General features: G+C 42.8%; 1 protein-coding gene across 7 annotated transcripts in view; it reads left to right on the top strand.

The window, feature by feature from the left end:
* The window catches only part of arnt2 (aryl-hydrocarbon receptor nuclear translocator 2), a 402,719-nt gene that overhangs the window by 126,342 nt on the left and 260,315 nt on the right, over positions 1-16,062 (top strand). For all 7 annotated transcript variants that reach the window (XM_063065763.1, XM_063065762.1, XM_063065765.1 and 4 more), the window contains one exon: positions 15,826-15,928. In XM_063065763.1, the coding sequence (XP_062921833.1) occupies positions 15,826-15,928 (103 nt within the window). The remainder of the gene's footprint in view (positions 1-15,825; positions 15,929-16,062) is intronic.

The raw sequence follows: 16,062 nt of genomic DNA, 5'->3' as shown, positions 1-16,062 counted from the left end.
GATCAATGTTCTGGTGATAGTGTACATAAGGTAAAGATGATGTTTGACTTTTTGGAGTGTCTAATGCTGGGTGCGATTAATGTAAGATAATCACCAATGAATCCTACAGAGAATTCAACAGAAATTTGTTGACCAGACTAGTGCTAAAAGGGTGAATTTACTATAGCTGAATCAATACCACAAGTATACTGGTGTCAGGACTTCCAGGTATGAGCAGCGAATCCTGGAGATACTTCAGGTGGTATTGAGTGGGATTCAAGGTTAGCATTTCATTCAATGACATTTCATGATGGGAAGTTATTGATTTGGGGTATTAATTCTTGATTTATCTCTGATTATCTTGTTAAGCGGTGATGATCTATTACTGTTGAGTCAATTGATTGTTTGTTCTTTAAGACCATAAGAAAAAGGAGCAGGAGTAGGCACCTGGCCCATTGAACCTGGTCTGCCATTCAATGAGATCATAGCTATCTGGCCATGGACTCACTTCCACCTTTTCCCCATAACCCTTAATTCCCCGACTATGCAAAAATCTACCCAACCTTGTCTTAAATATATTTACTGAGGTAGACTCCACTGCTTCATTGGGCAGAGAATTTCACAGATTCACCACTCTCTGGGAAAAGCAGTTATTCCTCATTACCATCCTAAATCTACTCCCCCGAATCTTGAGGCTATGTCCCCTAGTTCTTGTCTCACCTATCAGTGAGAACAATTTTCCTGCCTCTTATCTATCACTTTTATAATGTTATATGTTTTTATAAGTTCTCCTTTCATTCTTCTGAATTCCAGCGAGTACAGTCCCAGACAACTCAATCTCTCCTCATAGTCTAACCCCTTCATCTTGAATCAACCTGATGAATCTCCTCTGCACAGCCTTCAAAGCCAGTATGTCCTTCCTCAAATAAGGAGACCAGAACTGCATGCAGTACTCCAGGTGCGGCCTCACCAGTACCCTGTATAGTTGCAGCATAATCTCCCTGTTCTTACATTCAATCCCTCTAGCAATGAAGGCCGACATTCCATTTGCCTTCTGGATAGCCTGCTGCACGTGCAAACTAACCTTTTGTGATTCATACGCAAGCACTCCCAGGTCCCTCTGCACAGCAGCATGCTACAATTTTTTACCATTTAAGTATTTTTCTCTTTCATTTTTCCTTCCAAGGTGGATAGCCTCGCATTTACCAATATTGTACTCAATCTGCCAGACCCTTGCCCTTTCATTTAACCTATCTTTATCTCTCTACAGACTCTCAGTATCTTCTGCAGTATTTGCTTTTCCACTCAATTCAGTGTCATCAGCAAACTTAGATACACAACACTCAGTCCCCTCTTCCAGATCGTTAACGTATATCATGAACAGTTGCGGGCCCAGCACTGACCCCTGCGGCACACTGCACACCACTGATTGCCGACCAGAGTAACGCTCATGTATCCCAACGCTTTGCTTTCTATTAGTTAGCCAATCCTCTATCCATGCTAATACATCACCCCCAACTCTATGCGTCCCTATCTTATGGCTAAGTCTTATGGGGCACCTTATCGAACGCATTCTGGAAATCCAAGTAAATAACATGCATCTGTTCCCCACTATCCTCAAAGAACTCCAGTAAGTTAGTCAAACAGGATCTGCCTTTGCTGAATCCATGCTGCATCTGCCTGATGGATCCATTTCTTTCCAGATGCCTTACTATTTCTTCTTTAATGAGATCTTCAACCATTTTCCCAACTGTAGATATTAAACTACCTGGCCTATAGTTATTTAGCTTTTGCCTACATCCTTTTTTGAACAGTAGTGTGACATTCACCGTCTTCTAATCCACCAGAACCTGCCCAGAGTCTAGAGAATTTTGGTAAATTACCACCAAAGCCTCTACTATAATTTAGATTAGATTAGATTATGAGAACACTCAGTCCTCTTTTATTGTCATTTAGAAATGCATACATGCATTAAGAAATGATACAATGTTTCTCCGGCGTGATATCACAGAAAACAAGACAGACCAAAGACTAACACTGACAAAACCACATATAATTATAACATATAGTTACAGCAGTGCAAAGCAATATCATAATTTGATGAAGATCAGTCTATAGGCACAGTAAAAAAAAAATAGTCTCAATAGTCTCAAAGTCCCGAGTCCCCAATAGCGGCGGCAAAAGGGAGAAACTCCTTGCCATAAACCTCCAGGCACCGTCAACTTGCCGATACCTTGGAAGCAGCCGACCACAGCCGACCCTGAGTCCATCCGTCCGAAAACTCTGAGCTTCCGAGCAGCCTCTCCGATACAGCCTCCCGAGCGCCATCCTCTGCCGAGTGGCTTTGACCTCTCCCCGGCCACTGAAGCATGCAAAGCCAAGGATTTCGAGGCCTTCAGCTCCAGAGATTCTGGTTACCACACAGTAGCAGCAGTAGCAAAGCAGACATTTCAGAAGTTTTCCAGATGTTCCGCTATGCACTCACGTCTGTCTCCTTCAAATCAGGATTGTGTATGGTCCCCTACTTGACAGATAACAGATATTCATCACCGGAGAGGCCACGCGTGCTGTCGTTGTGCCGCCATCTTCTCCTGCCATCTTCTGCCATTTCTTTCAGTATCCTGGGATGCACTCCATCAGGACCAGGGGACTTACCTATCTTCAGGCCCATCTGGTTTCTCAACATTACCTCTTTAGTGATAACTATTGTATTAAGGTCCTCACCTCCTACTGCATCCATAACATCTCTCTTTGGCATGTTAGATGTGTCCTCCACCATGAAGACGGACACAAAATAGTCATTCAAAGCCTCAGCCATTTCCTCATTACCCAATATCAATTCCCCTTCTCGTTCTCCAAAGGACCTATATTCACTTTAGCCATCCTTTTCCACTTTATATAATTACAAGAACTTATACTATCCATTTTTATATGTTGTGCCAGTGTATTTTCATAATCTATGTTCCCTTTCTTTATTGCTCACTTAGTGATTCTTCATTGCTTTTTAAAGTTTGCCCAATCTTCCAGTTTCCCACTATTCTTGGCAACCTTGTACGCACAAGCTTTTAGTTTGATGCCTTCTTTAATTTCCTTAGCTATCCAAGGCTGGCTGTCCCCACCCTTACTGTCCTTGCTTTTAACTAGAATATGCCTTTGTTGAGCACCGTGAAAAAATTCTTTGACAGTCTTCCACTTTTCCTCAACTGTCCCACTATATAGCCTGTGTTCCCAGTCTACACTAGCCAATTCCTTCCTCATCCCATTGTAGTCTCCATTGTTTATGCAAAATACACTGGTTTTAGATCGAACTCTTGCACCCTCCATTTTTACAAGAAACTCAGTCATATTGTGATCACTCTTTCCAAGAGGATCCCTAACTATAAGATCACTAATTTTACTTGTCTCATTCACAGGACCAGATCTACAATAGCACGTTCCCTTGTAGATTTAGTAACATGCTGTTCAAGAAAGCTATCACAAATGCTTTCTATGAAGTCCTCCTCAAGACTGCCTCGACCAGCTTGATTCACCCAATCTATGTGCAAGTTAAAGTCCCCCACTATAACTGCTGTTCCATTCTTTCATGCCTCAGATATTTCTGTTTATTGTCTGTGCCAATGTAATGTTGTTATTTGGTGGCCGTTAGACAATTCCCACCAGTGATTTTTTTCCCCTTTACTATTCCTAATCTGTACCCAGATGGATTCAATATTCTGCTTCTTAGATCTTGTATCGTCTCTCACTATTGCCCTGGTCTCAGCTTTAATTAAGAGTGCTACCCCACCTCCTTTACCTTCCTGCCTATCCTTCTGTATTACCAGATACCTTTGGATATTTAATTCCCAGTCCTCTCCACCTTGCAACCATGTTTCTGTAATGACCACTAAAACATACCCATTTGTACTGATTTGTGCCACAAGTTCACTGACCTTGTTTTGAATACTAAGGGCATTCAGATAAAGCACCCTTAGACTTACCGTTCTTTTAAAATCTTGTAATTTTTTTTCTCTTTTGCATGACTTTTCTTCACTCCACTCTTACTTTTCTCTTTTTTGTCTTTTGATTTTACTTTATCTTTATCCACACTTTTTTACTTTATCCACACTTTTTTACTTTATCCACACTTTTTTACTTTATCCATACTTCTCCAATCTGTTGAACCCACTCTCCTACTATTTAGTTTAAAGCCTTATCCACAGCCCCAGGTAAATGATTCAGTAGGATCCAGGTCTCATCATGGTTCAATTTGGAGCCCATGCCATTGGAATAGCCTCCTCCTTCCCCAATACTGCTGCCAATTTCCCATGAATTCAGACTCACTTCTCATACCAATCCTTGAGCCACCTGTTTAACTCTCTAATCTTCTTACCCTTATGTCAATTTGCTGGTGGCTCAGGTAGCAATCCGGAGATTACCACCTTTTTGGTTCTGCTTTTTAATTCAGTCCCTAGCTGCTCAAATTCTGTCAGCGGGACCTTTTTTTCATTCTGCCTATATCAGTTGTATCCACATGGACCACAACAATTGGATTTTTTCCCTCCCACTGCAAATTCCTCTGCAGGTTAGATAAGATGTTTCAAACCTGGGCAGCAGGCAGGAAACACAGCCTTCTGGATGCTGTATCCTCACGACAGAGAACTTTGTCTATTCTCCTGACTCTACTATCCCCAATTACCTCTGCATTATTCTTCTCTTCCCCCCTTGAATGGCTCCCTGAACTATGGTGTCACAGTTAGGTTGCTCATCCTTCCTACAGCCACTCTCATCCACACAAGGAGCAAGAATCTCAGACCTTTTTGACAAGCTCAAGGGCTGAGGCTGCTCAAGCACTGTCTCTTGGATCCTACTACCCACCTCATTCACAGTCACACCCTCTTGTCCCTGACCACAGGCCGAATCTGAGGCAGCTAATCTAATGGGCGTGACTACCTCCTGAAACAGAGAATCCAGGTAACTCTCCCCCTCCCTGATGTGCCACAGTGTTTAAAGCTCAGATTCCAGGTCATCAACTTTGAGCTGGAGTTCCTCGAGCAACCAACACTTGCTGCAGATGTGGTCACCAGGAAGCTCAATGGAGTCCACCAGCTCCTACATCATGGAGTGACAGCACATCACCTGATCCTGCATTATCCCTACTTTATTTAATTAGCTGTAATTTAGGGACTTTTTATTCAACCACTACAAAAGTGTTACCTGCTACTCACCTGTGCCTCCTCGCTGAAGCCTCTTGAGTCAAAGCCTCAAGTTCCCACTCCTACACTGGTCCACTCACATAATGGTCGCTTTGCTTCAACCCTGCTTTACTTTTATTTGCTCCTGCTAATGAATTGCGAATTGATTGGTTGACCCGCTAATGTGCCAAACCCTGCAAAATGCTTTCTTTTAAAACTCTTCTCCCTGACCTGTGCAAAGCTCTCTCTCTGCAAATTGGTTGGTCCACCACTAATGCGCTGAGCCCTGCAAAACGCTCTTTTTTTATACTCTTCTCCCCGACCTGTGCAAAACGCTCTCTGCAAATCGATTGGTCTGCTGCTAATGCCGGGAGTCTTTAATATTGGGAAAAGAGAAGTCTGATAATTGACTTGATGAAATTGATTGATAATATTATGAAGCCCTCAAATATGCATGATCATCAAGTAACCATTTACACAAATCCCAATTTTTATCTCCCCATATTCTCAGATTACTCAACCTACCGATGAAGATCATGCCTATTGTACCACTGTGTAATTCATGGAGCATCACTTCTGTTTTCCATATTGATAATAAATTTCCTGTATTATCCCATTTCTTTTGATTCCACATCAAAAGTTCAATGTCATTTTTCACAAAGGCATAAGCACTGCTTAGGATTAACATTTTTCATGTTTTTGCTCGAAACTGTAAAGGATTTCTTTGCAGTTAATTTCATGCTTTCACACAATGATGTGTGATTTTATTTTGCTGGGTTTTCATGCTTATTGACAAAACAAAGATGGAAATATGGGTTTGGGAGAGGGAAAGGCTGCATATTTTTTTCAAAATGTTTGCAATGTCATGGAGTCAGTTCTAGGTTCTTTATTACTAAAGCTAGATGTAGACTATTTTTTTTGTAACTAGTATAGCTTAGAGTAATAAGTGTAAAATGTAAGCTGGTAATTATATCAGGTCCAAAAGTACATTGCCGTGATATCTCCCAACTTGTGCATTAAGCTATAATCTATTCAAGGATTCAAAGTACATTTATTACCAAAGAATGTATAAATTATACAACCTTGAGTTTTGTTTGTTTACAGGCAGCCAGAAAGCAAGAAACCTGAAAGAACCCAATTAAAAAAAACACGAACACCCGATGCGCAGAGAAAGGGGAGACAAAAACACAAATCATGCAAATATCAGAAGTGAGCAACAACAATCCAAACCAAAATGTGTCCTTAGATCTCCACCCTGGAGCAGCCCAGAGTAGGCTCAAGTCTCGGTATCAATCCATCATTCAGCAGGCGTGGAGCACAGAAACAGGGGGCAGTCTTTATAAACACAGTGCCATGGAGAGAGGCATGAGCATCACAGGAGAGTGAGTGAAATTGGCTCTTGCCTCCTATTGCGACACCCTGTTTTTCCAGTATACCATTTAAATGATTCAAACAGCGTTTCATGCCTCACACTAGGACCACAACATTGAAAAACTCTGGGCCTAGACCACGTCACCCAGCAGCTCACTTCGGGCCCAGATTTTGCTGCGTAGCCCAAAGCCACTCTCAATTTTTCTCAGTGGCTTAGTGCCCAGAGCAATCCAACCTCACACTCGGGCTAGTTGTATGGACTCACTTCATCTGTGTTGATTCTGCAACTTACCAGAATGGTTTATCCGTCAAATTTGCTTCGCTTCTTCTTGCCACATCATTATATGCAATGATAACTTACTACAATATACTTCAGAAAAGGTGTTATTAGTAATGTGTTTAGTCAAATTCCTTGGCTTTTGAACTACCAGTGAGCATGCATTCGGTAGTGCCATCTTAAACTGGAAGTGTTAGCTGTAAATCTACTCTGTATTCCTTTTGCTACTCTTCATGCCTGTAATTGTAAACTGGAGAAGTTTGTATTTCTCGTTTGTGTCAAGTATCTTCATCTACCAAAATATGTGGGGTTATGGTGCAAAGAACCCCTTGGCCTTCATTGAAGTCTACAACTTCATTGAGTTTCTTTGGGCTTTCCAACGTTTATTGGAGTTGGAATTGTCTTGCCTAAGGTTGATCATGTGAGTCCAGAAGATCTGTGTCACATCAGTGGCAAATGAACTTGCAAGGTCCTGGCAATAAAGGCTTGGTAACCTTCATGGGGCAAACTGCTCACCATTCGCCTTGCCCTCCCCCTCTTTCTCCTCCTTCTCGCCCTCCTCCTCTTTCTCCTCCGTCCTCAACTCCTTCTCCACCTCCTGGTCCTCCTCCTCCTCCACCACCACCTCCTCATCCTCCGCGTCCTCCTCCTCCTCGTCTTCCCTGCCCTCCTCCACCTCATTTTCCACCTCGTCCACCTCCGCGTCCTTGCCCTCCTCATCATTGCCCTCCTCCTCCTCCTCGCCTTCCTCGCACTCTTCCTCCTTGCCCCGTCCTCGTCCTCCTCCTTTCCTTCCTCTTCCACCTCCTCCTTTTTCTGTTCCTTCTCCTTGTCCTTGTCGTCGTCCTCCTCCTCCCCCTTGTTCTCCCCCCCGCCCCGTCCCCAATAAATTGGACTCTAGAAACATGGATAGGAAAGAGACTTTATCAAACAGTGGGAATGAGAGGTTCTTTTTATGGACTTCAGGGAGTTGTTCAGCAGTCCACATCACTCTAGGACCATCAATTTTCTGAATATACATTAATAACTTGGGGATGTAGGGCAGTGTGTTCAAATTTGCTGACATTTCAAAACTTGAGCATGCAGTGAGATATTTGATGGGCAGCATTAAACTTGGAGGAAAAAGGGAGACATGGAATAGGATATTCCATTTGGTTAGAAACGTGAGGAATGACAATATAAGCTAGTGGGAATATTGCAGAGCAATTCAGATGAAATGTGAATGGCAGCTGAGAAAGTAATTGAAAAACATACATAATCCTTGGCTTTATTAACAAGAAAAGGATAGGTGCATGAATGTTACACTGAATTTTGAAAAGGACTAATTCACTTATAAATGGAGTATTGTGCCCAGTTGTGGACTGGACAGAAGAGAGTGCAGAAGAGACAAACTGGTATAATTTTAGGAACAGGGGATGTTAACCATGTAAATAGACAGGAGAACCTGGTGTTGTACTGCTTGTGAAAAAGGATGGTATGCACAAAGCTAATGGTTGTATTTAAAATCATGAAGTGTGAAGGAAGAGAGAGAAACTGTTTCCATTAGAAAAATGGATCATTGATCAGAGGACATAGAAAGAAGGCAAAAGAGTCAAATTGTAGTTTTTGCAAAATCTTTCCTTGCCATGAGTGGTTGGGATTAGTAGTGAAGACAGATTTAGTGATGGCATTGAAAAAGAACTTGAAAAGAAACAAACTGTCGGGCATAAAGTGTTGGAAATACTCAACAAGTCAGACCACACATGGGGGAAGAGGTGGAGTTAATATTCAAGTTCAAGTTCTTTTATTGTCATCTGATTGTACATATATACAACCAAATGGAGCAATGTTTCTGTGGACCACAGTGCCCCCATAAAACATATATCAAACACGGCACATAAACCAAAATATTAACATAAATAAGTTAGTAAAATATAATTCAAAATGCATGTAGTGCACAGCACAGGTAAACAATGCAGTAAACAGTTTGCTGTCTTAGTGAAAGGACCTAAACAGTGGCAGGATATTCATTAGTCTCACAGACTGTAGGTAGAAGCTGTTATCCAGTCTGGCATTCCTCGTCCTGATGTTTCTGTACTTCCTTCTTGACGGTAGTGAGTTAAAGAGATTGTGGGATGGGTGGTAGGGAACCTCAACAATGCTTTGGGCCCTCCATCTACAACACTCCCGGTAAATGTCACAAATGGGGGGGGGGAGGGAGACCCGAGTGATCCTCTTGAAGGTTTTTACTATCCTCTATAGGGTCTTGTGTCCATTACCTTGCAGTTTCTGTAACAGACAGGACACTCAATGCTGCTCTTGTAGAAAGTTGTTAGAATGGGGCCAGTGAGCCTTGCACGCCTCAGTTTTCTCAGAAAGTGTAGTTGCTGCTGTGCCTTCTTGACTTGTGAGAAGGTGTTGTGCTTCCAGTTAAATTGTATGTTATGCACACAGCATGAACTTTGTGCTCTTCACTCTTTCCATGGCAGAGCCATTGATGTGCAATGGAGAGTGGTTGACCTGCACCTTCCAGAAGTCCACAGTCATCTCTTTTGTCTTGGCCACGTTAAGACTCGGGTTGTTGTTCTTGCACCAGTTGACAAGTCTGTCTAGCTCCTCTCTATAGGCAGACTCAGCATTGTTGCTGATGAGGCCAGTCACTCTAGTATCATCAGCAAACTTCATGATGTGGTTTGATTTGGATTTGGCAGGGCAGTGGTGAGTCAGCACCGTGAACAGCAGTGGGCTGAGCTCACATCCTTAGGGGGCACCAGTGCTCAGTATGATGGATCTTGGGATGTTGCTGCCAACTCAGATGAAGTGGGGTCCTTCTGTCAAGAAGTCCAAGATCCAGTTACAGAGAGGGTGTTGAGCCCCAATGAGGACAGCTTACCCACCAGCCTGTGAAGGGACAATTATGGTAGACACCAAGCTGAACAACATCTTTGTGTAGGAGACATGGTGTGCTATGTGGCTCAGGACAGAATGGAGGACCAAGGCTATGACATCGTCAGTACATCAGTTTCAGCAGCAGATGAACTGGAAATGGTCCAATGTAGCTTCAACGTGATACTTAATAGAATTCATTACCATCACTCAAAGCACTTCATGATTAGTACCACTGGCTGCAATTGTTTAGGCCAGTTACTTTTGTTTTCTTGGGAACCAGAATGCTGGTGGCTGTCTTGAAGCCTGGAGGGAGAGTAGACTGTTTCAAAGAGATGTTAAATATATATGTTAAGACCTCTATTAGCCAAGCTGCATAGTCCTTCAGCACCTGACCAGGCATGTTGTCCGGTCCCACATCTTTGTGTGGGTTTACCCTGGCTAGGGTCCACCACAGGTTGGCTACAGCCAGAGAAGGTGCCTGTTCCTCAGGGGGAGAGTAGGGCTTTCCTTGATGTCACGTCATTCAGTGCAACATGCATAGGAGGCATCCAGCCTATCAGGAAGAGAGGCGCTACTGTCATTGACGAGTAGGGTGGTCTTGTAATTGATTATGGTTTGTATACTTTGCCACATGTCCTGTGTGTCCCTGGTGTCACAAAGGTGTCTGAATTTTCAGTGTGTACTCTCACTTTGCTTTCCTGATGGCACTGGAGAGCATGGCTCTTGCTGTCCTTAGAGTCATCTTGACCGCCGATTTGTAGGCCCTGACTTGATCCCTAAGTAGTGCACAAACCTCTGTAGTCAGCCATAGTTTCTGGTTTGCCCTGGCAGTGTAGTGTTTAATCATTGCATTTTCCTATGTGGACAGTGACTGACCCTGCATATTCATTATTGTCGATCGTATGTAGCCACCTCCTTGAAAGCGCTTCGGTCCATGCTTTCCAAGCAGTCTGAGGTTGGACTTTCTGGCCAGGTCCTGATCTCCCTGTAAACTGGTTTGACTCACTTAACCAGTAGTCTTTGTGCAGGGATTAGCAAAATGGATATTTGGTCTGAATATCTGAGGGAGAACAGGGACTGTCTGGTAGGCTCCACGAACATTAATATAAACCAGGTCTAATATATTCAGTCCTCTGGTTGTGAAGTTGATATGCTGGTAGAACTTTGATAGGACTGTTCTTAAGTTGGCATGATTGAAGTTACCAGCAACGATGAAGACTTCATCAGAGTGAGTGGCTCCAAGGTTGCGGATGGTACAATGGAGCTTTGTAGCCCTTCCTCGGCACTAGTACGGGAGGGTGGGGGGTGATGTAAACAGCAATAATCCCAATGACAGTGAACTCCCTTGGTAAGTAGAAGGGCCTGCGCATCACTATTAAAAACTATCTGTGGTGAGCAGTGGGCCATTACTGCCAAGGCATTCACACACCATTGATGTAGACACACAGACCTCCTCTGTGGTCTTGCCCGAAGACTGCAGCGTTTCTCCCCACCCGAAAGGAGATTAGGCCTTATAACTGATGGCTCTGCCACTTTTCTGTCAGGACAAGTGTGCAGAGACTCTCATCTCCCACTGGCTCAGATGCAGTTACATGTTCTATGTTATTTTCTAACAGTCTGACATTAGCAAGTAGAATTGTCAGGAGTGTAGGCTTGCAGGGATCGCTTTAAGTCTCGCTTAAATACCGGCATGCTTACCTTGCTTCTGCGTTCTTGTGCATTGCTTCTGACAGCCAATTCCCCAAGTAGTCATAGTAGACCATGGCGCGGAGCTAGGGCCTGCTTCCTACGTTTGTTAGTTATTCTGCTCGCTAGCGAGGTAGACTTGCAGATTTTTGTGTTCTTTATGATCAGCAGTGTTTTTTGGTCATAGAAAAGACGAACAGGACAAGAAATTTTACCAATGATTGGAACTGGAGAGGCTGCTGCGACCATGATTAAAATCACAAGATTTCAGTTTTCAACTTGTTTTCATATTAGATTTCCAGCATCTGCAGTTTTCTTTTGATCTTCGCATACTGTTGGACTTTGGCAAGAGGATGGGGGTGTGGAACTTGTTGGATTGCTATTATAGACAACTGGGATCAAATGGGCTCCTTTTGTGCAATAATTTAACTGTGAGTCTTTTATTCTAAGTTGAATAGCAGTTTAGGAGTTTAAATTAAAACATGACATAAATTTTGAATATCAGTAACAGTGACTGTGATACACAGGATGGCTGTAAAAATCCATTTGGTTCTCTTAATAAAGAAAGGTGTTACTGCCTTACATTGTTCTCTGAAATGGCAAGCTCATAAATTGAGGCCGACATATATACATCATGATCTTGCCTATAAACCTTGATTCATGTGAATGAATAAGTAAGTAAATTTGAGGGTAAAGGAGGACGGGAATGGATATGTAAGGCAGCAAAGAATGAGTCAAGTGATGTATGAGTGTGACTAGCACCTGGAGCTAAAAGAAAGTGAGGGCTATTATTTGAGATTGCTGAACACAGCGTTGTATCGATAATGATGTAAAGGCTCCACCCAATTAGCTTCAAACTAATTTTGAACCTTATTTTACCTCTTGATCATCTTGCTTTTTTTTGATAAAGCCGTTTTGAAACCCCTTGGGGCATGTGACTACATTGGTGCTTCTACATGGATGCAACCTACTGTCGTTTTATTGTTGGTGAATCTGCACTGTGTTGTTGTCATATCTCAGCACATAATTTAGGATTCCAAAATTAATAATTCCAGAAGCAATTTTTCAATTAGGGAGTTAGGAAGGGAGTTGAGAAAAAGGACCGCAAAGGTGGTAATCTCGAGATTACTGCCTGTGCCACGCGACAGTGAGAGTAGGAATGCAATGAGGTGGAGGATAAATGCGTGGCTGAGGGATTGGAGCAGGGGGCAGGGATTCAAGTTTTTGGATCATTGGGACCTCTTTTGGTGCAGGTGTGACCCTTGCAAATCTCTCCTGGCGGGGAGATTTGCAAGGGCTACTGAGGTGACTTGAAACTAGAATGGTTGGGGGGTGGGAATCAAATTAAAGAGACTAGGAGAGAGGAGGTTAGTTCACAACAGGGGGATGGGAACCAGTGCAGAGAGACAGAGGGGTGTAAAATGAGGGTAGAAGCAAAAAGTAGTAAGGTGAAAAGTAAAAGTGGCAGGCCGGCAAATCCAGGGCAAAAATCAAAAAGGGCCACTTTTCAACATAATTGTATAAGGGCTAAGAGTGTTGTAAAAGCAAGCCAGAAGGCTTTGTGTGTCAATGCAAGGAGCATTCGTAACAAGGTGGATGAATTGAAAGTGCAGATTGTTATTAATGAATATGATATAGTTGGGATCACAGGGACATGGCTCCAGGGTGACCAAGGATGGGAGCTCAACATTCGGGGATATTCAATATTCAGGAGGGATAGACATGAAAGAAAAGGAGGTGGGGTAGCATTGCTGGTTAAGGAAGAGATTAACGCAATAGAAAGGAAGGACAATTAGCCGGGAGGATGTGGAATTGATATGGATAGAGCTGCACACTAAGGGGCAGAAAACGCTGGTGGGAGTTGTGTACAGGCCACCTAACAGTAGTAGTGAGGTTGGGGATGGTATTAAACAGGAAATTAGAAATGTGTGCAATAAAGGAACAGCAGTTATAATGGGTGACTTCAATCTACATATAGATTGGGTGAACCAAATTGGTAAGGGTGCTGAGGAAGAGGATTTCTTGGAATGTATGCGGGATGGTTTTTTGAACCAACATGTCGAGGAACCAACTAGAGAGCAGGCTATTCTAGGCTGGGTATTAAGCAATGAGGAAGGGTTAATTAGCAATCTTGTCGTGAGAGGCCCCTTGGGTAAGAGTGACCATAATATGGTGGAATTCTTCATTAAGATGGAGAGTGACATAGTTAATTCAGAAACAAAGGTTCTGAACTTAAAGAGGGGTAACTTTGAAGGTATGAGACGTGAATTAGCTAAGATAGACTGGCAAATGACACTTAAAGGGTTGATGGTGGATATGCAATGGCAAGCATTTAAAGATCGCATGGATGAACTACAACAATTGTTCATCCCAGTTTGGCAAAAGAATAAATCAAGGAAGGTAGTGCACCTGTGGCTGACAAGGGAAATTAGGGAGAGTATCAATTCCAAAGAAGAAGCATACAAATTAGCCAGAAAAAGTGGCTGACCTGAGGACTGGGAGAAATTCAGAGTCCAGCAGAGGAGGACAAAGGGCTTAATTAGGAAAGGGAAAAAAGATTATGAGAGAAAACTGGCAGGGAACATAAAAACTGACTGTAAAAGCTTTTATAGATATGTGAAAAGAAAAAGATTGGTTAAGACAAATGTAGGTCCCCTACAGACAGAAACAGGTGAATTGATTATGGGGAGCAAGGACATGGCAGATCAACTGAATAACTACTTTGGTTCTGTCTTCACTAAGAAGGACATAAATAATCTTCCGGAAATAGTAGGGGACAGAGGGTCCAGTGAGATGGAGGAACTGAGGAAAGTACATGTTAGTAGGGAAGTGGTGTTAGGTAAATTGAAAGGATTAAAGGCAGATAAATCCCCAGGACCAGATGGTCTGCATCCCAGAGTGCTTAAGGAAGTAGCCCAAGAAATAGTGGATGCATTAGTGATAAATTTTCAAAACTCTTTAGATTCTGGACTAGTTCCTGAGGATTGGAGGGTGGCTAATGTAACCCCACTTTTTAAAAAAGGAGGGAGAGAGAAACTGGGGAATTATAGACAGGTTAGCCTAACATCGGTGGTGGGGAAAATGCTAGAGTCAGTTATCAAAGATGTGATAACAGCACATTTGGAAAGCGGAGAAATCATCGGACAAAATTAGCATGGATTTGTGAAAGGAAAATCATGTCTGATGAATCACATAGCATTTTTTGAGGATGTAACTAGTAGAGTGGATAGGGGAGAACCAGTGGATGTGGTATATTTGGATTTTCAAAAGGCTTTTGACAAGGTCCCACACAGGAGATTAGTGTGCAAACTTAAAGCACACGGTATTGGGGGTAAGGTATTGATGTGGATAGAGAATTGGTTGGCAGGCAGGAAGCAAAGAGTGGGAATAAACGGGACCTTTTCAGAATGGCAGGCAGTGACTAGTGGGGTACCGCAAGGCTCAGTGCTGGGACCCCAGTTGTTTACAATATATATTAATAACTTAGATGAGGGAATTAAATGCAGCATCTCCAAGTTTGCGGATGACACAAAGCTGGATGTTAGTGTTAGCTGTGAGGAGGATGCTAAGAGGATGCAGGGTGACTTGGATAGGTTAAGTGAGTGGGCAAATTCATGGCAGATGCAATTTAATGTGGATAAATGTGAGATTATCCACTTTGGTGGCAAGAACAGGAAAACAGATTATTATCTGAATGGTAGCCGATTAGGAAAACGGGAGGTGCAATGAGACCTGGGTGCCATTATACACCATTCATTGAAAGTGGGCATGCAGGTACAGCAGGCGGTGAAAAAGGCGAATGGTATACTGGCATTCATAGCAAGAGGATTCGAGTACAGGAGCAGGGAGGTACTACTGCAGTTGTACAAGGCCTTGGTGAGACCACACCTGGAGTATTGTGTGCAGTTTTGGTCCCCTAATCTGAGGAAAGACATCCTTGCCATAGAGGGAGTACAAAGAAGGTTCACCAGATTGATTCCTGGGATGGCAGGACTTTCATATGATGAAAGACTGGATCGACTAGGCTTATACTCGTTGGAATTTAGAAGATTGAGGGGGGATCTTATTGAAACGTATAAAATCCTAAAGGGATTGGATAGGCTAGATGTAGGAAGATTTTTCTCGATGTTGGGGAAGTCCAGAACGAAGGATCACAGTTTGAGGATAAAGGGGAAGCCTTTTAGGACCGAGATTAGAGAAAACTTCTTCACACAGAGAGTGGTGAATCTGTGGAATTCTCTGCCACAGGAAACAGTTGAGGCCAGTTCATTGGCTATATTTAAGAGGGAGTTAGATATGGCCCTTGTGGCTAAAGGGATCGGGGGTATGGAGGGAAGGGAGGTACAGGGTTCTGAGTTGGATGATCAGCCATAATCATACTGAATGGTGGTGCAGGCTCGAAGGGCCGAATGGCCTACTCCTGTACGTATTTTCTATGTTTCATAATTCATTTTGTTTCCTTTTTAAACCTAGGTCGTATTCTGGATCTCAAGACTGGGACAGTTAAAAAGGAAGGGCAGCAGTCTTCCATGAGAATGTGTATGGGATCCAGACGTTCCTTTATTTGTAGAATGAGGTAAGGACAATGTTGAGTAAATGAACAAAGCTTTCCTTCCACCAGCTGATTACTTGGCAGAACAATAAAGGCTGTTGTCATTTAGTCTTCTCAATATGAAAAGTTCAATTGCAAATTTTTATAGACTTTTATAG

Source organism: Mobula hypostoma, chromosome 13 (genome assembly GCF_963921235.1).
Source record: "Mobula hypostoma chromosome 13, sMobHyp1.1, whole genome shotgun sequence".
Lineage (NCBI taxonomy): Eukaryota > Metazoa > Chordata > Chondrichthyes > Myliobatiformes > Myliobatidae > Mobula > Mobula hypostoma.
Note: the sequence above shows the minus strand (reverse complement) of the source record. Positions and strands in the feature narration are given on the sequence as shown.